The sequence below is a fragment of the Girardinichthys multiradiatus genome, chromosome 9 (genome assembly GCF_021462225.1).
Source record: "Girardinichthys multiradiatus isolate DD_20200921_A chromosome 9, DD_fGirMul_XY1, whole genome shotgun sequence".
NCBI lineage: Eukaryota > Metazoa > Chordata > Actinopteri > Cyprinodontiformes > Goodeidae > Girardinichthys > Girardinichthys multiradiatus.
The window spans coordinates 27,528,799-27,554,521 of NC_061802.1; the positions used below are offsets into that span (position 1 = coordinate 27,528,799).

The 25,723-nt window shown below is 41.1% G+C and overlaps 1 protein-coding gene across 2 annotated transcripts; it reads right to left on the minus strand.

Annotated features, from left to right (window-relative positions):
* Nucleotides 1-603: 603 nt before the first annotated feature.
* Nucleotides 604-12,220, minus strand: dnttip2 (deoxynucleotidyltransferase, terminal, interacting protein 2). Of its 2 annotated transcripts, none has more exons than XM_047374770.1 (7): nt 12,094-12,220; nt 7,325-9,264; nt 5,641-5,779; nt 5,361-5,456; nt 5,065-5,229; nt 4,799-4,908; nt 604-903 (listed from the first exon to the last, which is right to left on the minus strand). In XM_047374770.1, the coding sequence occupies exons 1-7, from the start codon at nt 12,166-12,168 to the stop codon at nt 807-809; spliced, it is 2,622 nt and encodes an 873-aa protein (XP_047230726.1). In that variant the 5' UTR covers nt 12,169-12,220; the 3' UTR covers nt 604-806. The 2 variants fall into 2 exon arrangements, with proteins under 2 accessions (XP_047230726.1, XP_047230727.1); XM_047374771.1 differs by having other exon boundaries at nt 4,795-4,908.
* Between the last annotated feature and the right edge of the window lie 13,503 nt (nt 12,221-25,723).

Consider the following 25,723-nt stretch of genomic DNA (forward strand, 5'->3'; position numbering starts at 1 on the left):
GGCTGAAGAGATTTGAGCGAGAGAAAAGGAACAAAAGTAATCCCGAATGAAAGAGCAGGCGACAAAGAGACTAAGCTGTTACTGAAATGCATTCAGCTTCATGTTATTACATGGAAATGTCTTCATCATTGACAATCTAAGCTGTGCATAATGTTTTTCAGCTATTTCACCTATGGGATGGTATGTAATTCTGCCATTTAGGTATTTAGCACAGCTAATCAAATTATAGCCATGTTGTGATCCCGCCACTTCTACATTTAGTGACACTAGATGTGCAGAAAGCTCTCCGAGGAGGGAAGCAAGAGTAGTTATTACAAAAATAATGGACAATCTGACCTACTTTAGTATTCATGGGTTTTCTGCAGAGGCAAAAAAAACCAACCATTGCACAAGTTCAAGAGTTACAAAAAAAAGTCCAGCAACTTTGTCACATCAATGTAAATTTATTCTGCAGTTCAGATACGATCATGATATTTAAAACAATTGTTTGCTTTAAAAAGCTTTGAGTCCTCAATCACCAGAATCATTTCAAGGATGGTTGTGACAAAGTTAACTTGTTTTTAGATACTTTGAAATTGGTTCAGTATCAATTAAAAATCAAACTTAAGTAGCAAATATAATCTTTATTTATTGATCACTGTGCAGTTATGAAATCATCTCGTCTTCAAAGATCGGGATCCAGTGAAGCTTAGTGTTTCACTGTCAATACAGTCGTCATACTCTCTGATTCATGGAGGCCCGTCGTGCTGAAGGACTGAAAGCCAGTGTTGATGAAAAGCCCCTCAGAATCAGGGGTCACCATATCTTCACTTCTTCTTATGAAATTTCTTCTTCTTGTTCCTCTTCCCAGCTGCTTGTGCTGCTTTCTCTGCTATAATTTGCTGGTACTTCTTTTTGTTTTTTCTGGAACAACAGAAAAATGGATTTTATGTTCATGTTTTTAAAAGTGTGAAACGCAATAAAAGTGACATTTGACATCCGCTGGACGCATCTTGGTTTTAGCAGATGTATTAAGTCTCTGTCCGCCACAGGAATTCATTGTCTGCACTTTACCAGGTAACGATAAGCTTTTACAAGGGATATCTATTTCTTAATTACTGTCCAAATTGATATTAAAGGAGTAACTAAATATCTATCTAATGCCCCTTTTTCACTGGCTCGATTTGGCCCTACTCGATTCCACTCGCCTCGCCATGCAAACGTTTCTATTACTGTTTTGTCCGTACCGGTACCTAGTTTTTTGGTCCCTGCTCCTGAGCAGGTACGACCAGGGCCAATTAGGGACTACATGTGACGAGAACAGAATGCTGTTCACTGATTGGCCGTGGGACCAGGAGAAATTAGAAGGTTTTTGTTGAGACAGTGCAGGGAAAAGTTAATAAAATTCAAGAGCAACTACAATAATATTAAAGACCACAGTGGCCCTAGCAGGTCATACATGTAATTTTACCACGTACAGATCATAAAGCAGCCTGAAGGCTGACAAAAGAAAAAGGACAAATCAGCTTTCTGAATTACATGCAGGCAGAGCACTGTATTCAATAACATCCTAAACCAGTTGATCACACATAAAATCAGCTGTTCAGAGGCACAAACATAACCCCCAAAACAATACCACCATGAAACAACGTGTTTGGTTCGGACATTTACTGACAGTCCTTTAGCGAACCAGCGTCTGCAGGAGGAGGGCGCAGACAGAGAGCAGCTGCCCGTAATCAGACTGCCTGCATCGCACCAAACGGGAGGATGAGCCCGCTGAATCTGCGGAGCACGAATATGCAACCTAAAACTAACTTCAAAAGTCATAAGTCCACTGTTTTGCATTTTTAAGTCCTTGTCCTCGTTATTGCCATGGATAAGACAAAAACTTCCCCGTGAAACCCAAAATTGTAACTTCTGGCAAACTTTGGAGCTTCACCATCCAGACAGCAGCGTCTCTGCTTCTCCTGACACCCCCCCCCCCTCACATCAGAACCCCTGAGCCTTATTTTTTTGTATTTATTGTTTTCTAAGTCCTGGCTGGGCTGTGGTCCAAATAATTATCCTAGTGGATCATTTCAGACATAAAAACAAAACATATTCTTGCATATATATTAATACAAACGTTTTTGGAATTTATTTTGTTTTTATCTTTACCATTTGACGCAGATTACTTCAATGTGATAATGTAACACAGTAACGTTAATAGCAGCACAGCTACACTCATGGCTGGAGGCGGGGCTTCAGCCACCATGGCTTCAGCCGTTGGCGGAGGCAGAAGCGCCTGACCTGGGCTACAGAGAAGCAGCACTGGACTGTTGCTCAGTGGTCCAAAGTACTTTTTTCAGATGAAAGCAAATTCTGCATGTCTTTCGGAAATCAAGGTGCCAGAGTCTGGAGGAATACTGGGGAGAAGGAAATGCCAAAATGCCAGAAGTCCAGTGTCAAGTACCCACAGTCAGTGATGGTCTGGGGTGCCGTGTCAGCTGCTGGTGTTGGTCCACTGTGTTTTATCAAGGGCAGGGTCAATGCAGCTAGCTATCAGGAGATTTTGGAGCACTTCATGCTTCCATCTGCTGAAAAGCTTTATGGAGATGAAGATTTCATTTTTCAGCACGACCTGGCACCTGCTCCCAGTGCCAAAACCACTGGTAAATGGTTTACTGACCATGGTATCACTGTGCTCAATTGGCCTGCCAACTCTCCTGACCTGAACCCCATAGAGAATCTGTGGGATATTGTGAAGAGAACGTTGAGAGACTCAAGACCCAACACTCTGGATGAGCTAAAGGCCGCTATCGAAGCATCCTGGGCCTCCATAAGACCTCAGCAGTGCCACAGGCTCATTGCCTCCATGCCACGCCGCATTGAAGCAGTCATTTCTGCCAAAGGATTCCCGACCAAGTATTGAGTGCATAACTGTACATGATTATTTGAAGGTTGACGTTTTTTGTATTAAAAACACTTTTCTTTTATTGGTCGAATGAAATATGCTAATTTTGTGAGATAGGAATTTTGAGTTTTCATGAGCTGTATGCCACAATCATCCATATTAAGACAATAAAAGACCTGAAATATTTCAGTTAGTGTGCAATGAATCTAAAATATATGAATGTTAAATTTTCATCATGACAATATGGAAAATAATGAACTTTATCACAATATGCTAATATTTTGAGAAGGACCAGAGTAAATGCCTTAAAATAAATCAACTATTGTAGCAGCATAATGAAAATATCCATCCTTTAATTTCAGTACATTTAAGCCATGGAAAACAATTGTTTCCAGATAGAAGCGACAGCTACTAGCACCCCTAACAGTGCCCAAAGTTAACTGAAGCATTTTTAATACAGTATACATGAAAATGTAATTAGTAATTCATGACGTTTGACCCATTTTACATAGCCACTCTTCAAAATAGGGAAGACGAGAGAACATGCCTATCAAGTAAGGCAACTGTGTGGAAATCTTGACAAGTCGAGAAATGGCTACTGGTGTAACCCTGCCCATAAATACAGTCCAATAATAAAACAATTGTACAAACTAATAACTGTGACAAGCAATGAGCAGAAAGTCCTGGGAGGTCACAACAATCTCTGACGCTCATTGTTAAAGTCAACTCATACTGCCAATGTTAGACATGCCCATTACTTCCTATTAAAACAACCCACACTGGTGCTGTCTGGTCCATCAATCCACCCATGATCCTTATCCGAATCTGTGCTGCTCAGGAGCTTCTGACAAAAGTATCCAGGGCTAAAGTCCAGTTCAAAGAGAACCGCAGACAGAAAGCTCCAAAAGGGCTTCTGCTGTGCTCACCTCTGTAGAGAACTGCAGTAAAGAGTGGCATATTGAGATCGCCATGTCTCCATGATGTTTAAGTGCCAAATATATGGACGGCATGCCAGAAAAAAAGTGTTTCCGGACCCATCACCGCTGAGAACCTTAACTGGTACCATTTACTTTGATCATATGAGCAAAAACCTCACTAGAGTTTGGTGTGAAACAAAGGATAAATATGTGGAAAAACACCTCATGGTCACGGTTTATTACGGTGGAGGATCTGTGATGCTGTGGGCCCGTTTCTCTTCCAAAGCTCCAGGCAACATAGTTTGAGTGTATACCAGGAATACCAGGATGGTTTTAAACACCTTCTGGTGTCAGGAACCATCAACAACTGAAGCCTTCCTATGAACTGTCAGAAAACATCACCCTTCTTTGCACCGCCATCTCAGCCCTTAAACCACACTTCGAAGCTAAAGGGGCCAGCTTGGTAACCTCCAGCCTTAGGTCATTTTATCAAACACATCTTTGCTTCTAAATAGAAAAAAAGGATCTCTGGGCAGAGCTCCATAACTGCAACCAAACACGGCTGGTGTCAGTTGTTTGACACAAAATAAAACGGACCGATTTCTCGACGCACGTTGTGCTTTAGGAAAGGGCCCAGGACCCTGGGTAATCCAGAGGGATTGTGCAAAGATAACTGGTTAGAGATCCTGCGCTCTGTAGGGTCCATCCAACCTTGTTCGTGGATTAGACGTTGCTGTTTTAGTGACAAAAGAGGTTTGTCCAAAGTTCTGACAGCATAACTGTTGGACAAATAATTTGCTGTAAGAAAATATTTAACATGGGATTTTTTTTTTTTTTACATTTTTCCCTTAGATTATACTACCGCAATAAAAGATTGATTTAGTTTAAGGCTTTTTTTTTTTTTTTAAACACAGTACCTTCTCACCAGGGCAAAGACAAAGAAACTCTCAATCAGAGGTTAAAGCTTGTTGATTTCAGTGGACAATCCCCATTTGGGAGTTTAACTTACTGTCTGAACTCAGCATCATTCAGCAGCTCCTCCACCATGGTTCTCTTCCTCTCCTTCTTGGGAATACGGGAATGATAGAAATCAGCAGGGCTGTCCACCACTGTGCCCACCTGTGTCAGACATGTAGAATGGGATGAAACGTCATGCATGTGATCGCTGCAGCCTTGTAGAACAAGTTATTCAAAAGGTAGATGTTTACACTTCAAACAGATTAATGAAGATGTTTGCATTTTTGTAAGGAATCTGAGATGCCAGTAAACAATGACCTGGAAATATTTGGGGAAGCCATCTCTGTCGTTCTTCTTGTAGAACCTTTTTGGATCCAAGGACCCTCTCATCTTCAGGACCTGAAGGTCCCCTTTCAATTCCTGGGAAATCTCTGGAGCCTTCATGTTAAACCAGCCGTCTCCAGTTGATTTCTCCCTCTCTGCCTGAATAAGAAAAAATAAAGACATCAATTAATTAAAAACAAGTTTCACTGATGCAGTTTAGGTTATATAGCAGCACAAAAACTAAGAAATGGGTGAACCCATAAACTAAAGGTTTACTCTGTAAAACTTACTCTGCGTTTCAACTTTAAGGCTTGTTTAGATTCACTGTACGGAGGCACTGCATCCTTCTTCTCAAAGTCTGGACCGATCACGCTCTTCTTCATCACCTATGGACAGGAAATTCAAAAAACTGCAACCCTGAACTCTCCTCTAAAAAAACAACTCTGAGTAAAACAGGCCAAAGCCCAAAAACTTGGACAGAAACTATAAGCACAATCTGAATAGATATGACGTTCATTATTCATTCTGCACCTCAGCTCACCTTCAGAGAAAGAGTAACAAAACATTTACCTCATCCTGGCTCTTCTTTTCCTCTAGATTTTGCAGTGAGCTGAAGACGGGTTTTGATTTGCTGCCATCGAAACTGATGTATAAACCCCCGAGCTCCTTCACCCTGAGGCCGGGGTCAATACGGCTGGACAACTCTTTCCTGAAATTAATAGCCAGAGAGAATTCCTCAGGAACAGCAGCCATGTCTCATTCCTCTGTATGGCTTTAATCTAACCTGGAGGCTCTGCAGTCCTTTACATGAGCAATCTGCTTAAATAATTATCTCCCTACTCCTCAAACCTGTACCTCATAACTTAATAAAGAAGCAACTTAAACAGTAATTAACAGATGATTTTATCAAGTGTTGCTACAATGTTGCAGAAATCTGTATAATCCAAACCCCTCTTAAAGGTTAATGAGCAAATAGGTACCAGTCCTTTAAATTGGGATAACAATGCCCTCCACATTTATCAGTCTCCCTGGTAAGAAAAAAAAAAAAACAGCTTAAACTAAAATCTCCTTTCAGTAGTACAGCTATACCCAAAACAATCTCAAAAATACAACTGCTTACTTAAGTACCTTTATTTTCGGGGAAAATGTCCCCAAGTAAGATATGAGATAAGATTTTTTTTGTTTAGTTTCAGAAATTTAAATAACCTTCCTCCATGACCTTCCATTATTTGAGTGTATAAAAACGACAAGGATGATGCCCATTTCTCTAGGCCACTCCACAATTTCCACAATGGGAAATGTGAGAGAGCATGTGATTCAGGCAAGGCAGATCTTTGTGTGAATCGAACGCAAAAAAATAGCTGCTGATCTACCCCTGCCCTTGGCTACAGACAGAGGTAACTAAAACTGGGGCAAACAAGGCTGGATGAGTAGCCAGGTTTGTTCTGCCGCCAAGCACATTGACAGGGTTCCTACAGACCCTGGAAAACCATGAATTTCAGAACCCGTGCAGTGAGCTCCTGGTTAAGGAAGCCAAAAATAAGCCCAAAGCTCACTGAATACGGCCCTTTGTGGTGTCACCTGGGTGCCTGAAATTGGAGACAACCTGGTGCAAAGAATACGATGGAGAAGAAGCTAGCAATGTCTCCACATCCAAAGCCAAGGGTAGAGGCGTATTGTGAATTACAACAAAGCTGGAAGTAAAGAGTGAGGTTAAGTGATAGAAAATAAGATGCAAGCTATTATTAAAAAACTGTTAGTGATTGTTTTTCTTTAAAATGTTTACTCTGGCATCAGCGAGTACCATGTTTGAACAACTGATGCCCTCCTATATATCTGCATCCTGATCAGCAGTTTTCTTTCATTTGTGTCTAGTGGCAAACACAGATCATACCATCTCCCATCAGCCTTAAAAAACTGCAGTGTCCTCTTGGGTCCACAGGTCTCCACAACTATCTGTTATTTTAAGGCTTTTGTTCACATCTTTATGCGACACGGCAGTAAGTGTGGAGGAAGCTGTAGCTCATCTTAGATTTAAACATAAAGGTATTTTCGAACTTATTTTCTACAATTCTATTAGGCAATTTTGCCTGCGAGGCTCTGAAACACACAGCCCAGGTTTCCAAATGACTGAGCAGTGTGCAGACTAAGGAAAACCTTCTTCCCTGTGTCGGATGTGAACATATTAAAATAAAAAAACCTTCTCCTTAACTCTACTGAGTCTTTAATAACTGGAATAATCTATTTCACTTACAACTGAGAGTTTCTGCTCGAGAACAGGACTTTCGAATCTTCGTCATCGTCCTCGCCCCCCTCGTCGTCTATAAACTCTTCATCTTCCTCCCCCTGTGCAGCTCCTTTATCTGCATCCTCCTCTTCCTCTCTGTAGAACTGTTGGTCAGCATCTTGTCCGGGTCGAGTGTCAATCATAAACAGCCCATCAACTACTGATGCTTCCTCAGACATGTTGGAAGGTTCTCCTCTTCTTTGTGCTCTGCCCCCCAAATCATCCTCATCTGATATTAGTTCCTCCTCTTCCTCATCAAAGTTATCTTCATCGTCACTGCTGTCTAGCAGGCTGATTGTTTTCGTTTTTTGGACAACCACGTCTTTAGATTGCTCCTCTGAGTCAGACTCTGCTGAGATCTTTACCTTCTGGCCTACTGTCGCCTGGACTTCCAGTTTTTCCTCGACACTGGGCTGGATTTCCACAGCATCTTCATCCTCCACAGGCTCTTCTGCCTGCATGGGATGGATGTCTGCAGCTACCTGCTTCTCCTCGATCCTCTCTGTCATTTCAGAGTCCGTCTCGCATACTGTTACTGGAACAGATTGGATACTCTGCACTGGCTCTGATGGTGGGATCGTTTCCTTCATCACCACCATTTCCGAGGCCTCTCCAGCTTTATTTTCAGAGGACAGCTCCTCCTTCAGGTCTTTGGTGATCACTGCAGGCTCAGCACATACCGACTCTGAGAGTCCCACATCATCTGATGGACCTGTTTTCTTCTTTTCTAATTTTTCGTCATGAGCTCCACTGGATGTGAGCTCAGTGTTGTCCAAAGTTTCCTGTTCTCCAGATGTTTGGATCTTTTCTTCCTCTACCAGAGTGCAGTCTGGGTCTTCTCCGATCACGGTGCTTTCTAACTTAGAATCATTTAACAAGCTCTGCTCTTCGCCCGGTTCTTTACTTTTTTCTAAAACCACACCGCTGGTTTTTGTTGACCGTCTAGATGTTGGAGCTCTCCGATTGCTGGTCCCTGATCCTGCACGGCTGCTGCAGGGAGTCCCTCTGTTTCCTGCTGATGAATTCACTTCCTCCTCGGATTCTGAATCCACAGTAGCTTTAGAAACAGCAGACCGGGTTCTACCCGGTCTACAAGTGCTCACACTGTAAGTAGGTCCAGACTCAAACCCTTCAGAGTCACAACACGGTATCTTATCGTCTTCCTCAGTGGAAGCTGCTTTCCCTCTCATTGCCTTGGTTTGTCGAGTTGTTCTGGAAGGGGACTGAGAGCTTTCAGACAGCTCTTCCAGGTGCATGGGAATAGGACGGATTGGCCTTCTGGGTCGCCGTCCCGACACGCTGGATGAGCAGCTCTCAGCCTCAGAGAGCTCTGAATCCTCAGTGTGTCGTCTTGCGGATGATCTGGTGTGAACGACTTTCCTCTGACTTCTTGTGACTCTCTGAGATTCAGACATCACAGAGCTGCAGGACTCAGTCTCCGGCGCCATTTCCCCTTTGCCATCTCCCACCTCAGTCTTTGCAGAGTCAGAAGTCTGAGCCAGATTCCTTCTTGTGCTTCGACTGCTGCGAAGTCTAGGTTTAGCTGCAGACACGGCAGAGGAGCTCGACTCCACCTCAGATGTCTCATGTTCCTGAAGCTTCTCACGGAGCTGTGTCCTCCTTCCTCTGGTCCGTGTAAGTGGTGGCTCGATGTCCGACACCGCAGAGCAAAGAGACTCCACATCAGACGTGTCCCCTTCGTGGATGGAGCCCACTGGAGTGGAGGGCTGATCTGGACTGTGGAGTCTGGAAGTTCTGGTGCATCTTCGCTTTGAGGTGGTGGCAGGCGTATCTAAGGGTCCACCTTTGCTCTTCTTTTGCTGACTGCAGGCTTCTGTGATGGTCTGCTGGGCAGGGCATTCATCTTGTTGAGCCCTCCTGGTTCTTCGGGTGGTGGGGGGTGTGGCCTTTTTAAAAGGAAAGACAGTTAATAGCAAGGCTAGTTTACAGGCATGTCTCAATAAATTTGAATATTATTCAAAACTAAATTTATTTCAGTAATTTAACTCAAAAAGTGATACCCGTACTATACACATTAATTAAAGAGTGATAAATTCCAAAGGTTCATTTATATTAATTTAAATAGTCGTGGTTTACAGCTAATGAATCAAAACTGGAATATTTACAAGAAAAATGTGTAGGAATCCCGGGTTTTGTTAACAAAACTTTTCCTGACTTCTCCGTCCTCTATGTTTGTTTTAAAGTATGAAATACAAACATTAATCATGGATGCATGGCAGATAAAAGCAAGGAAGAAAAGAAGAAAGGAAAGCAATGAGGAAACTAGGCATGAAGGATGCAAGGCAGGGAAAAGGGAGGACACAAGAATGGAATAGAGGCAGGACAAGGACAGATGGAGGGATAGAAGAAGGGGAGGTTAAAAACAAATAGGAAGGAAGGAATGGTAACAGGAAAACAGGAAGGTAGGACAACAAAATGAGGGAATAGAGATAGGACACAAGGGAAAAAAGGCAAGAAGGACACAAGGAAAGAGAAATGCAGGTCGGACGCTAAGAGGAAAAGAACGGGTAAAGAGGACACAAGAGGAGAAAGAAAACGGACAAGGCAAGAAGGTTGGATGAATAGATGGAGGTAGGAAAGTATGAAAGGAGAAGGAACCGTGAAAAAAGAAAGGAAACAGAAAGACAGGGACGTAGGAAAGAAAATGAAGGAATTGAGGTAGGACACAGTGGGGAGAAATGGAAGGACAGGAACAATGAAAGACAAGGAAGGAATCAAGGCAGGGTGCAAGGAGGGAAGAAAGAAAACAGGGAAGGGAGATAAGACACGTGGAAGAATAAAAACAGGAAGACACAAGAAAGGAATTGCAAGGAGAATGAAAGACATGAAGGGAATAAGGACACATGAAAAGAACGTGGGCAGAAAGGAAGAAGGAAGGCAAGTTTTCTGCAGATGTATGAAGCATAGGGTGAGCTAGCATTTTTAAGGGAGCTGACTGGAGGCTGACTAGCAGAAAGTCTGACTAATCAAGATAATATCAGCTTGTTGAGGCTGGTATTACTCTGTAAAAAGCAGACGGGAAAGCTGGATCATGTGCAAAAGCATGGTTACTTGAAAACTGCTAAAGTAAAAGCATGTTTATTCTGTATTTTTCATTCATGGACATCTGTTAAAACTGCTTTACAAAAACCTTAAATTTTATTTCAGTAATTAAACTAATTAAAGTGAAACTTCATCTTTTATTTTATTTTTGTAGCTGAAATAAACCATAAATTATTGACAAGAACACATCTAATAGTTGACATTGAGTGAAAACAAACTTTCAAAACACTCGTCTGTGTTCTCTCATTCTCCCTGTATGTGTATATTAGACATGACCCAGCATGAGATTCCCACTGTATAGTAAGTAAACAAAAAACATCACAGAATTGTTTTATTTAAACAAACATTTGGAAAAAAAAATATCTATAACATGATCCTATTACGTCTGCATAAAACAGAACAAATATCCTTCCCACTGCTGCCTATTATAACCACGGTTACAATGTTATCAAAGACATTTATTTATAGTAATTTCCACTTTAATATTACGCAATAAACTTAATAAACATGCTGCTGATTGCATGGCAACTGTGGTTTTCCCCAGCCTTAGTTTTCAGCAGTGTTCCCCTACCATTATCCAACGTCCCCCCAAGCATGTGTGTGTGTGTGTGTATATATATATATATATATACATATATATATATATATATATATCCCACAGGCACAACCCTCCACCCCACCACAATAAGTCTTATTTAGGCAGCTGGTTAGCAGTGTGCAGCAACAGAAAGGGGGCTATTTTATTCTGCCAACATTTGTAGAAAACCCGTCAGCCCAGTATTTTCTCTAGCATCTCAGATGAAGAACTTTAAACGGTACCACCAAAAGTTTTCACATATCTTAACCTACAGTATTACTTGGTATATCTTCAAACTTTCTAATGTAGCATGTATGAAACCTAACAAGGTGTGAAATTTACCATTAAAACGGTAGGAATTAATATTTTAGTATCAGGAGGAATATTTGATGCTTCTCTGTTTTACATAAAAGCAATAATACTATACTTGTTTATATATAGAGAGAGAGACAGAACGCAATACTGTGGTATTTCCTACTAGACAATACCTAATCCTGATAAGTAAAACTATAAGCTTGAAAGAGTAGGTTTGCTTAATATGTTATATTGTGGCATTTATTGACAACAGACATTTAGCAATAGAAAACTATAAATTAAAGTTTTGATTAAACCATTACTTTTCAAGCTTTTATGAAAATTGATTAAGTTGAAACAAACAAAAACAAAATGATCGTTTCTTTTTAATTCTAGTTTTACAGAAGTTCTCCTTGTTCAGTGAGAGCCCTCTTTATTTTTCAAACTACTTGGTTAATGAAAAATATTGAGGGTATAAGAATTTACAAGACAGGGTATCAGTGAAGTCAGAAAGTAGCTTTTAGTATTTTCAAGATAAGCTTGTATAAGTCGCCACCTGTATGGGTTTAACAATTGCAACCTGTGCATTCAGCGCTGTCGGATTCATGTGTTTTATTCAAGCAGCCTCTGTGATGAAAACATGTAGAAACTCAGATCTCCTCATGTTTGTCCCACGTGAAGCTTCGGCAGATCCACACGCGTGGGCCAGCATAGGCGTGACAGATTTAAATCTCCACAGATCAAACCTCCACAGGGCCTCTGCGTGTTTTCAGCTTTTAATACACGTATCTTTTACACGTACCTGGACCACAGACTGCTTTTCCTCGGCTAATTTAGTCGGAGAGTTCACGCGTCCTCCTCTTCTGGTGGCCACCATCTTGGACGCGACGTTCTGTTTTCACTTCCGGCTGTGAAGACGAGACATGACTAATCGATCCACGGAGAAAAGCATCACTAAAAAATGGCAGCAGCAACAACAACAAAAAAAGAATATCTATCTATCTATCTATCTATCTATCTATCTATCTATCTATCTATCTATCTATCTATCTATCTATCTATCTATCTATCTTGGCATGTCAAAAACTTTTGGGTTTTGATGTAAGAAATGTGACGATAAACATTTTAAAACTTTTTCCAAATATTACGTGACTTCTGAACAATAAAAAAATAACAAATCTGTTCAGGGGAGGTGAATTAATGTGTCATGGTCAGATGGCACCAAGCTGAACTTTTCAGGCACAATGTCAAAATCACCCGAATAGACATCATGCTCACAGTGACAGCTGGTGGTGGCAGCATCAGGATCTGGTTACTTTCAGATATACCTGGGTGTTTACCAAGATGGATGAAATTATGAAAGGTTGGAAATTCCAGCCCGTTTTGGCCAAAGATCTTCAGGTGCCTACAAAAAAGCAGATTCAATTCAATTCAAAAAACACCATTAAGCCCTATTTCTCCAGAAAGATTTGGCTCGTTTCCAAAATACTCCCTTAATAATATTTCTTCAAATATTATTTGAATAAATAAAGGCAGCTAATTAGACACCGTTGAGAATTAGTCATCCAGAAGGTTGGTTTTATTCAGCAGATCATTCTTTAAAATATTGTTTCATTAAAATAATATTTTATCTGATCTTGCATTGTGAAGGGTTGTCTAAATGTTGCTGATTATTTCCTAAGTTGGTTCCAAGACTAACTTCAATTCAATTCAATTCAAAAATACTTTATTAATCCCAAAGGGAAATTAAATGTTGTTATAGCTCATATTATGAAGGTTTCCTCAAAGAGTCGTTGTAGATGCTGATGGCTGTGGGCAGGAAGGATCTCCTGTAGCGCTCCGTCTTACAGCAGATCTGAAGAAGCCTCTGACTGAAGACACTCTGTTGCTGTAGGACAGTCTCATGAAGAGGATGCTTAGAGTTCTCCATAATGTTCTTCATTTTATGAAGAATCCTTCTTTGTACAATGATCTCCAGAGGTTCCAGAGGAGTCCCCAGAACAGAGCCAGCCTTCTTTATCAGCTTGTTGAGCTTTTTTAAGTCCCTGGTTCTGATGCTGCTTCCCCAGCAGATGATGGTAGAAGAGATCACACTTTCCACAACAGACTTATAGAAGATATGCAGCATCTTGCTGCAAACACCAAAGGACCTAAGCTTCATCAAGAAGTACAGTCTGCTCTGTCCCTTCTTGTAGATGGCTTCACAGTTGCATCTCCACTCTAGTCTGTTGTCCAGGTGAACACCGAGGTATTTATACTCCTCCACCACCTCCACTTCTTCTCCCATGATAGAAATAGTTTTTGACTTATTCCTGTTTCTCTTAAAATCTACAATCATCTCCTTTGTTTTAGTTACGTTCAAAATGAGATGATTGTTTCCACACCATGCCACAAAGCAGTCCACCACCTTCCTGTACTCATCTTCTTGTCCATCTCTGATCCACCCCACGACTGCAGAATCATCCGAGTATTTCTGCAGATGACAGGAGTCTGTCTTGTACTGGAAGTCTGAGGTGTACAGAGTGAAAATGAATGGTGAGAGTACAGTCCCCTGTGGTGCTCCTGTGCTGCTGACTACCTGGTTAGACTCACAACCCTTCAGTCTCACAAACTGTGGTCTGTTTGTCAGGTAGTCTCTGATCCAGGAGATTGTTGAGGCCTCCACCTGAATCTTCTGGAGTTTCTGACAAAGTAAATCAGGTTGGATTGTATTAAATGCACTGGAGAAATCAAAGAACATGATCCTCACAGTGCTGCTGGCTTTGTCCAGATGACAGTGGGTTTGTTGAAGCAGGTGTATGATGGCATCTTCAACTCCAACTCCACAGCGATAAGCAAACTGAAGGGGGTCCTGATGGTTTACTGTTTGCTTACTCAGGTGGGCCAACAGGAGTCTCTCTAGGACCTTCATGATGTGAGATGTCAGGGCAACAGGTTTATAGTCATTGAGGACTGATGGGTGAATTTTCTTTGGTACCGGAACAAGACAGGAGGTCTTCCACAACACCGGAACCTTCTTCTGGGCCAGGCTAAGGTTGAAGAGGTGCTGCAGAATCCCACAGAGCTGCTCTGCACAGGCCTTCAGGACTCTAGGGCTGACATGATCTGGACCTGCAGTCTTATTCTGATTCAGTCTCTCCAGTTGCATCTTCACCTGACTTCTTGAGACACACAGGTGGAAGGGGGAAGCAAAGGAAGCATCAGCATCTTCTGATATGGTTGATGGAAAACATGTAGAAGGGTCTAGGGCTGAGGTGGAAGATAAAAAATGTGAGGTGTTACTGGACAGCTGTGGGTCCTGTGGGTCAAAAGGATGTCTGGGATGTCTGTTTGGCTGTGAGCAGGAGAGGAGGATGCGAAGCTTGTTTCTGAACTGAACCTATTGAAGATTGTGTTCAGGTCATTGGCTCTGTCCCGACCTCCATCGGTCTGATCATCCTTCTCCTTGAAGCCTGTGATCTTCTTCATCCCTGTCCACACATCTCTGATACTGTTTTGCAGGAGCTTGCTCTCCAGCTTCTTCTTGTACGTCTCCTTGCTGTCTCTTATCTTGACTTTAAGTTGCTTCTGTAAACTCCCCAATAATTGCCTGTCTCCCTCTCTGAAGGCTCTTTTTTTCTTGTTAAGCAGGTCCTTCAGGTCACTGGTGATCCAAGGTTTGTTATTGGGGAAGCATCTCATGGTTCTGGTGGGGATGATGTTATCCACACAGAAGTTTATATAGTCGGTTACACACTCAGTCATGGCATTTATGTCCTCCATGTGGCTGGCACAGTGCATCCCAGTCTGTAGCCTCAAAGCAACCTTGCAGAGCTTCTTCAGCTTCCTGTGACCATTTTCTCACAGTCCTCTTTATTACAGATTGCCTCTGAACAAGGGGCTTATATTTCGAGCAGAGAAAAACAAGATTGTGATCTGATTTACCTAGAGGAGGTCTTGCTGTAGAGATGTATGAGTCCTTGACATTTGCATAAAACAAATCCAATGTTTTGTTTTTTCTGGTAGAGCAGCTGACAAACTGATGAAATGTTGGAAGTGTAGCAGAGAGTGAAGCATGGTTAAAATCACCAGAAATTGCCACAAAAGCATTGGGGTTTTGTGTCTGTAGCTTAGCTTAGAGGGATCACTGTGAGCTCAAGCATACTGTACATCCAAATCAGCAACTTGCTTCTGCCTACCTGTGGGGCTCTATGCAGCAAGATCACATCACAACACTCAGAAAACTGCACTGTTCTAGATTTTGGAGTTTAAAAAATTGCTATTGGTCTATATAGCCCCCGGAGGTCTTGGGCTAAAAGGCATACGTCAGTTGACACAATGAGCCACCTTGAACCCTTAAGTCATCGGGGACATGTTGAATCAGTGTTTTAGTTTTTATGTTCCTTAACTCTTTAACACATATCTTAGCTTCTGAAAATCTGAAATGTGCTCCAAATAGGCTCCAAATTTGATTGTAACCTTTCCATTAATGCCCCTCAACTTTTCTGTGGAACATTATGAATTGCATTGGGTGTCAACTATCGGCACTATAAAAAAAAAAAAACTTGGCTCACAAACTCAGATGACTGTGCTGAAGATTCTGTTTTTACTCTTTTTTTAAGGTTTTGTTTTCATTACTAATGGCCTTTATTTATTTTTAGTCTTTGAAAGTGAGCAAACAGGAAATGGGGCGGAGAGAGAGGGGGAAGACATGCAGCAAAGGTCAACGGGTCACGTGTTCTACCCCTACATTCCAAGATTAAAGAAAAGTGCAGAAAAAAAATGAAGCATGAACACAAAGTCCTTTCCAGAGTGTTTTTACACTCTTTTTAAAACTAAAATACTAAACATCACCATGAATTCATGTGCAGATATTTTCACAGCAGGGGTTGGCTCTAAATATTGAACCTGGAACAAGCAAAGCGTGGAAGAAAGAAGATGAAGACACAAAGAAAGCAAACAATAATGAATAAGCCACATGGTAGGACAAATGTGGACACAATGGATGAATGTGGGACATAAGGATGGAAGAACCAAAGGAAGGAAGGAGAAACACAAGGAAGCAAAGAAGCATTAGAAGAAATACTGGAGAACAAGAAGAAAGACAATGGAAACATAGGACATGGGGAAAAAAAAGGAAAGATAAAATGAATAAAAGGAGAGATGGGCAAAAATAAGACAGTTGAATGGAAGAACAAAAGGAAGGAAAGCAAGAAAGGAGGGACAGAAGGAAGGAAAAGGACCCAATGGGACAGGGAAAGAATGGAATATGAGAGAAAAACTACAAAGAAAAGACACGAGGAAGGAAAAACATATGGGAAGGAAGAAAGAAAGTCAGAAAAGTATACAAGGGGGCAAGGAAGGACAGAGAAAAGGAAGGTTGAACACAAGTATCTAAAGACAAAAGGAAAAAAAATGGATTGAAGGAAATGAATGTTAAAAGGAACCCTGGGACTAGTGTCAATATTGCAACATACTTTGTCAAATAATTTATTGTACATCTTGTAATTGTGAGTTCAGTAAATGCAGTACATCAGTCAAACAAGCTGCTTAGGACCAATTAAAATATAATTAACAAGTACTTAATAATGATTACATTTTATACACATGTTTTACAATAAAAATATCTTCCTGTTTTAAGACAGATGAGTCAAAAATATGCTTCCATCCCTTTAATAAAGCCAATTCATAATATACAGATATAACATTTTAAATATGTTGATAAAACAGTTTTCAGTCAATTAATAGACACCGTCTGAAAAACAGCCGTATTTAATAAAATAAAAATGGATTGTCCACATCTTCTTTGTGTGGAGTCTTCAGTGCTGTAATCACAATGTATAAAGGAGACAAGCCTGCTAGTTGATCTATTAATATTGCTTTACTCAGATTAGTTTTCTTTGTATGTTATCATCAAGAAAAACAGCTAGAAAGCATGATAAATTACATAGCTCCATATTTACTCAAATGTTAGTAAAAAACTGGACTTAACCACCGCATTTGGGTTTTAATTTGTACACTAGGTTTCTAAATTAATGGAATGATAGTTGTGAAATCCAGAAAGCTTAACTCTCTATGGCATGGTGTTGCCTTCAGGCAACAAACCATTATTTTGGGCCACACACTGCCCCTTTAAATTTTTCTAAGTAAAACATCACATTAAAAGTCTGATGACATATCTGTGACCAATGAAATTTGAGTTGGACGTGGCTTTGACCTTTGTCTTGGGATGAAACAGTCCTTTTTGGGACCAGCTGATTTGGACACACTGCTAGCAGAAGGTAAGATAAATTTAACTTTTTTACATGTTTTAATTTAAATAACTTTGTATAAATATCTGTGATGTGCATGAATAAGTAAAAAAGCATATTTGATTGAGTAAAGACACTTTTTGTCTTCATTTATATACTAAAATGGCAGTTTTTCATTCGTTGCCTCAGGGCAACATTGTGCAGTTAGACCACTTTTGTGTGAACTATAACATGCTCATGGATGGAGATGTGTAGGGATGCGTCGTTATCAAATACTCAATTTGTTTTCTGTACTATCACTATTGCTCACAGGAAATGGATGCACAAACATTTTATGGGTGTAAGGAACATGATCAAGCGGTTAGGCTCATTCCTTCCGACAGTGAGATTGAGGAGAGTGACAGTGGGGAAGAGTGGACTCCAAAATCAGGTTTGAGGGAGAGTTAGGAGATCAGGGTTCAGTCAGTAGAGTAACATACTGAATGGAATGAGCATGTGTGTTCATCAGTGGGTGAGGAGAGGTATATATGACCTATTCTAATTTTATGCTTACTGGTTTCTTTTTAAAACAGATGACCTGCCTGATGACAATGAGTCTGTGGATGAAGAGGAAAACGAAGATGATGAAGTATCACAGGAAGCGGTTCCACGCTTACCCCGTTGGAGAACACCCCACAGCGCCAATATCACTGATTACACACAATGGCAGGCCAGTCTTCCAAAATCAGACAATATCAATTCCCGCTACGAATACTTCAAGATGTTTTTTTCTGAAGACATTCTGGAAGTAGTTGTAGAGCAGTCAAATTTATATGCCATTCAGTGTGACATCAACAAGCCCCTTAACCTCACTACAAAAGAACTGGAGCAATTTATGGGTACAGCAGTGTACATGTCGTTGTTTGGATTACCAGGCACCCGCATGTTTTGGAACAAAGCCACCCGAGTGTCCCAGGTAGCTAACACCATGGCACTAAACAGATGGGAATTCATTAAAAAATCCCTGCACTTCAACAACAATGAAGTGAGACAAGGAGAAAATATTGATCCACTCCACAAAATCCAACCACTGGTCACTCATCTTACCTCAAAGCTGCAGACGATACCAATGGGTGAGAAGTTGGCTGTAGATGAGCAGATGGTCCCTTTCAAGGGAAGAAATAGACTCAAGCAATACCTGCCAGCAAAGTCAAAGAAATGTGGCTACAAGATATTCATCTTGGCTGGCTCTGATGGTGTCCCGCCCAATTTTGAGATTTATACAGGGAGAACTGCGCAACCACCTAAGCTGCCAGATGTAGGAGCAAGTGGCAATGTTGTCCTTTGCCTGGCTCAGCCAATACCCAGACAACAGAACTACAAGGTGTTCTTTGACAACACCTGTTGTTCATAGCAACAGATTACCAGGTGTCAACTTGATGTGTGATGCTGAGTTGAAGAGAACTGGTCGTGGATCTTTTGAACAGAAGACTGCCTTGGTTGGAGAAACCACCTTGCATGCCGTGAAGTGGTATGATAACCGTTCAGTCAGTCTTCTCAGCAATTTCATTGGAGTACACGCACTCACTGACGTTGATAGGAGGGATGGCAAGCAAAACAAAAATCATCAAAGTTCCCTATCCTGCTGTGGTGAGAGAGTACAATAAGAGTGGATCTGGTGGACTCTCATTAAACTGTACCGCAATAAAATCAGGTCAAAGAAGTGGTACTACCGGCTGATGTTCCACTTTATCGACATGACCATCGCAACTGCCTGGCTGCTCTACAAGAGAGACTGCAGCAGGACTGGGATGAGAAAAGAGGAACAGGTCAAGCTTTATACATTCAAGTCATATATTGCAGAAAGGTTGTGCAAAAGTGGCAAGAATCTGGAGCGTAAGAGAGGTCGTCCCAGTTCCACAATTGCTGGGGAATATGAAGAAGAGGAGAAGAGGACCCACTACATCTATTCCAGTTCTTGATGTTTGTCTGGATGCCACAGCCCACTGGATGGTCATGGATGAAAAGAAAGGGAGATGCAAGGTACCAGGATGCAAAGGTACACCTAAAGCCAAGTGCCAAAAATGTGACGCCCACCTTTGTTTCACATCTACTAGCAACTGCTGGTGGATGTGAGTAGGAATGATTTTTGTTCTGTTGTTGAAGGAAAACCTTTTGAAGTGTTTTTGAAATAAAACCTCTTCTAATGTATTTATTGCTTGTTTGTTCCTGTGGAGATATATTATGTGTGTGCATTAATTATTATTATGTTCATAACCAGTGTGGGAAATAAAATGTATAACCTGTATTAGTGGCCTGCAGAATAGTATTGCAGAAACTTGGCCTTGAGTGTGGTGAAGCAGAAAAATACTGAAGAACTGTAGGGGTGATAAAAGGATGTGAACAGATTAACAGGCCAAGTACTCCCTTCTCATACCAGCAGAAAAGCAGAGTGCAGGTGCAAGATATGCAGAATAATAACTTTCTAAATATGGTCAGCCGGAAAAGTGTGTACGTAACTATATGTGTGAAAAAAACTGTAAACAGGGGCGCTGCCCATTCTTCATGTGTGTTTCAATAAAAGACATGAGCCCAGTGAAAAAGCTCAGAAGACATCTCGGCTGAGCTCTTCTCCCTGGGCCCAGGTATTTTTGAATACAGCTGTCTCCGTGTGATTTATTCTAATGTGTGTGATTCTTTCAGCTTACGGTGAATAAACGAACGCGCAGGAGTTACCCGTTAAAGGGAAACTTTAACAATTGGTGACCTCCGACGTGATTCACGGCTGAATCAGGGAATTTGGACAAAGAGAGAGTGTGACAGACGAACCTCCTGACATCCAGGGGCCCCACGACTCATCAAAGGTAGGCAGAGCCTATTGTATTAAAGTCTGCCGATTATGTATAGGCCAAATTATCTCTAGGATGTCAGTGGTTCTGAATGTTATTACTCTGCAAAACTGCAAAAGAGTGTGCATTAAGTGAACGCGTTTAAATGGAGTCAGATATGAAAAGCTGAAATAAGACCGAAGGTTAAAGTCCTTTTAGGTCAAAGACCGAAGGTTAAAGTCCTTTTAGGTCAAAGACCGAAGGTTAAAGTCCTTTTAGGTCAAAGACCGAAGGTTAAAGTCCTTTTAGGTCAAAGGTTAAAGTCCTTTAATATTGCTGAACGTGGCGTCTCAACTTATCAATTGACGGATTGATAAGACAGCCAGGTTGAAGGTCTGTGGCTTGGCAAACCACAAAGGGTTAAAAAAGAGAGATCTCTGGATTTTATTTTTTTTTTTAAACTTAGAGGTTCATTCAGAAATTTTACAAGGATTAGAGGCCCCATCTAGTGGACAAACGGAGGAATTACACAAGTGACTGGGAGTGCAGTCGAATTTAAATCTTTGAACACATATTCTGACTTAAACATGCGGTTGGATTGTTAATTACTTGAGTGAAAATGAAATGCATTTGTTGTATACAGGGTGAAGTGGCTTGTAGTGGATTGTTTTTGCATATTTGTGCATATTTCCTGTGTGCGAGTGTCTGTCACAGGTTGAATTGAGGAAATACGAGCTGGAATGTGTGTGTTTCCGACTGACGCTGGATGATTATTTGGGGAAAAATAAAAAGACAAAGTACTAGATATAACTGTCTGTGTGGTGGATTATAGAATAAATGTGAATATTAAGTGGGGTTTTTTGCTGATATTAAACGGTAGTGACTGTGGGAAAACGTTGACTGCGTATATGTGTGAGTGTCTGGGTAAATCCAGCAGAAGAGCAGAGAGATATATTATGTAAAAGGAGCAGGTATAATCTGTCATACATGGAATAAAAAACATGGCTCAGATTGTGTGCATTCTTGATTTTCCTCTTTGAGAGAAGTTAAATTTCAGCATTGTCAAACTCAAGGTCCACGGGCCAAAACTGGCCCCCAGAAGTTTAGTGATTCTCCAGAAGTAGAACCTTTAATATGGTGATTATTTGCTTGAATGTTATTTTGTCAATCAATAAACAGTTTTGTTTACATTCTGCCACAATCTGCCTTTTGAAAATGTTTTGAATCTTGCTCTTTATGTATAAAAAAAAAGAAAATAAAAATTGGCTAAAGTCTGCAGACATAAAATGAACCTGGATTGAAGCTCTAACTAAATTTATTTAATCTGAGATCCTCTCCAAATGCAACAGTATATGTCAGTCTACATGAGATACTAACAACTTCACCTACTGGTATAATATAAAGATGTGAGTGAATATGTGAAACAAACAATGATGAAAGTTTTTCAACAGGTGATGCTCATCCAGGAGGAAGACAGTGTTCCTAGGAAATGCAGCTCATTCATTAACAATCAATTTTTCTCCTATAGGTGGAAGTTTTGCTGACTAATCATAGGATGGATCTATGAAACATTATGTGCACAGACCAAATGACCAAGGTTCTGACTGACCTATGAACCTCACTGACCTGACAATAATAACATGACACCCAACAGATAACACCTTTAAGGTGGACCCACTAAGACCACCTTATTGATTCTTGGTGAATAAAAAAAAAAGAATTGAAGCGTTCAAAACAGACCTAGTGGAAACAAAAGGGGATATGAGGAAACGATGTGCATTTTAAGAATAATAGAAGTCAAATTATGTTCAAATTTTTACAAATAAAATTACTCTGACAGAGAAATAATTAAGTAGTGTGTGAATGTGTGTGAATGGGAATGACTGATTTCATTGTAATGCATCTTTGAGGGACCTTAAAAGCGCTAATAAAGGTCTGATGTTCTGATGATCTTTGCCAAACTTATATCTTAATAAGGTTTCCAGAATCTTTTCCGAAAAATCATATAAAGATGGCAAAGGTTCTACCTGTATTGAAAATACTGATAACCATAAGAAAGTTCATAGACCCGTTTTCAATTTTTCACAATTCTTTTACAAACAGGTTATTTAAACTTTCTTGTGGCCAAATGTCTGTGTTTGACTTTCTGTTTTTGTGAAATAAATGTCTGTTTCATGTTATGTAAAAATTAGAGTCCTCAACATTACCATAATAATATTAGGTCAGTTCTCTATGATAAAACAAAAAGATTTTAACAGACGTTTAGACTTTTTCCAGTCAGGTTCAAAATGATCAAATTACACTCAAACTTAACACAAGATGAAATGAACCTTAACAGAATTACTGGACTGGACTGAAATAGAGAAAACTTGAGTTAATTGGAACAAACTTTAGTTACTTGAACTAAATACAAAGCTGACTGAAACTGTATGTTGTATCTATAAAACTGGGTAAAACAAACTAAGTTATAATAAGCCTTTCATTTTTTGTGTTCATCAGTGAGTGAGTTTTTATTTTTAATAAGAACTAAACCAAGCAGTATTTAAAATAATAGCAACTACCAAAAATAGTGATCTCATTTTTAAATGTAATAAGGACAGCGGCTACAGTGACACATTGGGAAGACCCACGTGTCAAGAGGGGAATATGTCACATCTGGTAAAGCATTAATCCTACACTATAAATTTTTCTGACTATGCAAAGAATTTTTGCAGATCATGCATAATTTGCTGCAAACACAGGGGAAGACGTATTGCCTAGTGGTAAAAGATTAACCTAGTTACACATTTCTTCCCCACATATGGTATCCCACAGATTATAAGGTCAGATAATGGAACTCATTTTGTAAATAAACTAATAGAACTAAGTTCTAAAGCATTAGGGGTTCAAGATTAAGGAAAACAATGGAAGAAACAGGGAGGCCATTGGCCGAAGGCCTATCCCTGGTTAAATTATGGATGAGAATAACTCCAAATCAAACTGGTCTTACTCCATTTGCCACCTACTGTACATCATTGTATAACTCCACCCTCTATATTCTGAGTCTGAGATCACGTGACACCAAGTCACTGATGTAACTTCGTATTCTCAAAGAAATAGTACATGGCGGACCGTTTTCTCTGTCCTCTGACATGAATGAAATAGAGAAAGCACAACAGGAATGGGACAGCTGTTTAAAAAGCCATATTAACAGGAGTTCCTGTTGACATGTGGGCTGCACAGTGGCACAGTTGGTAGCACTGTTGCCTTGCAGCAAGAAGGTCCTGGGTTCAATTCCTGGCCTGGGGTCTTTCTGCATGGAGTTTGCATGTTCTCCCCGTGCATGCGTGGGTTCTCACCGGGTACTCTGGCTTCCTCCCACAGTCCAAAGACATGCCTGTTAGGTTAATTGGTCACTCTAAATTGACCTTAGGTGTATGAATGAGTGTGTGCTTGTTTGTATGTTGCCCTGCGATGGACTGGCAATCTGTCCAGAGTGTACCCTGCCTCTTGCCCATAGACTGCTGGAGATAGGCACCAGCTCCCCCGCGACACACTATGGAATAAGCGGTAGAAAATGACTGACTGACTGTTGACATGTGTCAAAAGATGAAAAATAATCCTGATTTGCAGGGAACAGACTCCACAAAGTGGGGAAAAAATATTTAATTCACCATTTACATACAGCTCGGGAGGCAGAGAAAAAGGAGAAAGAGCAGCTACAGAATCAGCTCCTTAAATTGCAGCTGCAAGAGGCCAAAGAGAAAATTAAATAAGAGAAAAATGATATAATGTTAGCTGCAACTCAACCTGTTCCTCCAGCTGCGTCTGCACCTCTAGCAGCACGCACCCCTAAGTCTATGACTGATCAGTGGCAAGGAGGGGGACAACTCCCTCCTGCACCGTATCTATTTTATAATTACAGGTACACGTGGAGGCGGATGGCATGTTGGTGGTCAGCTGGTCGTGGTGGATGGTGTGGAGCACCCAGAGGAAGGGGTGGAGCCAGCAGGGCACTGGGAGATGTGTGCTACAACTGAGGTATGGCACCTCTACCACCCCAGCAGGGCCAGTATCCACAGATGGGTGGACACTCGTCTTACTGCCCATACTGACGCCCCTGAGGAGGACCAAGGCAGCGTGGGCACAGCAGCTCCCATGTTGCCTGCAAAGGTGGGAGAGAACTGTCTGAATTTTTTAGTGGACACTGGAGCTACTTATTCCACCATAACACAGCAACCTCCTAAACCACTGCTCTCTACTAAGACTGTTTCTGTGATGGGCTTCTCAGGGGCTGCATAAATTCTGCCTGTGACTGTACCACTTCCTGTTCAGATTGGGACGCACAGAGAAAATCACCCTTTTGTGTGTTCACCCAGCACACCTGTTAATTTGCTGGGCAGAGACTTATTAGTGAAGCTGGGAGCATCAGTGCTGTGTGGTACTGATGGGTTAACGATAACTTTTCCAGATGGTTCTTTTTTGGCATGTGGATAAATACTTCAGCATGGACAATGTTTTACAGCCAGTTGCAGAGGAATATGCTGACATCTACTGGAGACTGTTGACCGAACCTCCAAGCAGCATCTTCTCTGTGCATCAGCTGTGGAAACCCTGGATTCAAAGTCTCTGCCTCTACACCCCTCCGCCTGACCTGCCCCATGTCACTCTGTTCTACGACCGTTGTCACACTGAATGGTACCAGGATTTGTTTAATGAAACAGTAGAAGGTAGGACATGGTTTATTTCATCCAAAAATGTTTATGTGGCTCCTGAGGGTGTGGCTGCAACAGTTGATTTAACACCTGACCAAGCAGAATGGTATTTACGGTCAGATGAAGCTGTTCTTCATGTTTCTCTTTCTTTGCATCCTGAGCATCAAACTCTAAGAACACTGACACATACTGTATAAATGTACAGCTACTGATGAAGTTCTGGTGTAGCAGGAGATGCAGATACATCATCCTGGAAGAAAAAAAAATAGATCATCCCAAAGCTGCAGCTCTTTTGCAGATCCTACTTTATCAGTTATGGGCTGAAGGGCCCACAGATGTAGGATTAACCCCATGCGCCCCAGTTTCTTTTCAGGTTGCATCTCCTCTCGCTTATTTGGGTTCCACAGTATCCGCCCAAAAAATAAGCTCAGGAAGGCATCAGAGACATCTGCATAAACATGGATTCAAGGTTGAAAGACAGGCTACAGCAAGTGCTACATCCCAGGTTACATCGATCTCACACAGCCCCTCAGAGACCTAGTCAGAGAACAGGGCATGCGAAATCTCAATAATGTCCTTAATTGGACACACGGAGTAGAGGAAGTCTTTATTGCGTTAAAACAGCTTCTCTCCAACGCGGCAGAGCTTACGCTCCCAGCTTACACCTCACCATTTTATTTGGATGTTTCTGTAACAAAACC

What these genes read in the sequence shown, in the direction of transcription:
- dnttip2 (XM_047374770.1), bottom strand. Translation starts at nt 12,168, where the DNA reads ATGGTGGCCACCAGAAGAGGAGGACGCGTGAACTCTCCGACTAAATTA. An exon ending in AAAAGCAGTCTGTGGTCCAG is followed by an intron (nt 9,265 to 12,093) that starts GTACGTGTAAAA and finishes CCTTTTAAAAAG; the next exon opens with GCCACACCCCCCACCACCCG. An exon ending in CCTTAAAGTTGAAACGCAGA is followed by an intron (nt 5,230 to 5,360) that starts GTAAGTTTTACA and finishes TTTCTTATTCAG; the next exon opens with GCAGAGAGGGAGAAATCAAC.